This window comes from Trichinella spiralis (genome assembly GCF_000181795.1).
Source record: "Trichinella spiralis strain ISS 195 chromosome Unknown Scfld2933, whole genome shotgun sequence".
NCBI lineage: Eukaryota > Metazoa > Nematoda > Enoplea > Trichinellida > Trichinellidae > Trichinella > Trichinella spiralis.
This window is the reverse complement of record NW_003529872.1, coordinates 1-1,035: the sequence shown is the minus strand read 5'-3', so window position 1 is coordinate 1,035 and position 1,035 is coordinate 1. Positions and strand designations below refer to the sequence as shown.

At 41.6% G+C, this 1,035-nt stretch overlaps 1 protein-coding gene across 1 annotated transcript; it reads right to left on the bottom strand.

The window, feature by feature from the left end:
* Positions 1-240: 240 nt before the first annotated feature.
* Tsp_14483 (conserved hypothetical protein) lies at positions 241-944 on the bottom strand. The gene is made up of 2 exons (XM_003368181.1): positions 760-944; positions 241-403 (listed from the first exon to the last, which is right to left on the bottom strand). The coding sequence occupies exons 1-2, from the start codon at positions 942-944 to the stop codon at positions 241-243; spliced, it is 348 nt and encodes a 115-aa protein (XP_003368229.1).
* Between the last annotated feature and the right edge of the window lie 91 nt (positions 945-1,035).

The window sequence follows — 1,035 nt, the reverse complement described above, 5'->3', positions numbered from 1 at the left end:
CCAAATTGAAGACCACCAAAAGCGACGGCCTGTAAAACAAAGCTTCAATTCCAACATGAAAACAATGACCAACAGCGACATAAACGCCGCCAAATTGGCCACAATTTTTTCGCTTTACCGAATAAGTAAAGAAACGATCAAAGTAGTGGTATTTCATTGGCGATCACCGGACCATCGCGTGAACGATGGCAAATTGACAATCTCCCACCTATGCTACACCTTTCATGTCTCTTCACAGAGTCAGACTAGAGTCAAGCTCAACAGGGTCTTCTTTCCCCGCTGATTTTGCCAAGCCCGTTCCCTTGGCTGTGGTTTCGCTAGATAGTAGATAGGGACAGAAGGAATCTTGTTGATCCATTCATACGCGTCACTAATTAGATGACGAGGCATTTGGCTATTGTTACTTTACTATTTCTGGCTTAAGCGGTCCAGTTCCGCTGTGCGTGCGATTTCTCTAAACCTGGTCCAAAAGAAACAACAACGAACGTTTGCGAGAGAGCAAAGTAAGTAGTGGTAACAATAACGTAAGTTAACGAATTAAAGTATAATAACAGTAGTAAGTAAAAGTAAAAACAATAGTAACAATAATAACAGTAACAGTAATAATAACAATGGAATTGCCGGCGGTAAAATACAGGATTAAAGCAAATAACAACAATGGAACAAGAATGGTAAAAGGAAAAAAGAAAACAAAAACCTCATTTTTTCATGAATGAGTTATAAATCCGGCTTATTTGAGTTATAAATATAATTTCAAACGTCAACCAGCTCAGGTGTTCTTTCATCTTCCGTGTGATATTGAGCCCAATTGATGCCAACGCCTTGTCGTTGCTCTTGAGCCAGCATCCGCGGCTGCCCAGAATAACGCCGTACGTCTCAGCATGGCCAACGTGAAATGTTTCCAAAATTGCCGGGATGGCAGTTTTGTACTTGTCACATTTCATTTTGTTGACCAGCTTTAGTGGGCGTCCACCTTCCCATGCAATGCCTACATCCACAATGAATGCAGTGTCGGCTTTGATGAGTAGGAGGTCG

Excerpts from the sequence above, each read along its gene's own strand:
- Tsp_14483 (XM_003368181.1), bottom strand. The coding sequence starts at position 944 with ATGAAATGTGACAAGTACAAAACTGCCATCCCGGCAATTTTGGAAACA. Across the intron at positions 404-759 it reads GAACACCTGAGCTGGTTGAC|TAACAATAGCCAAATGCCTC; the intron begins GTTTGAAATTAT and ends GAAATAGTAAAG.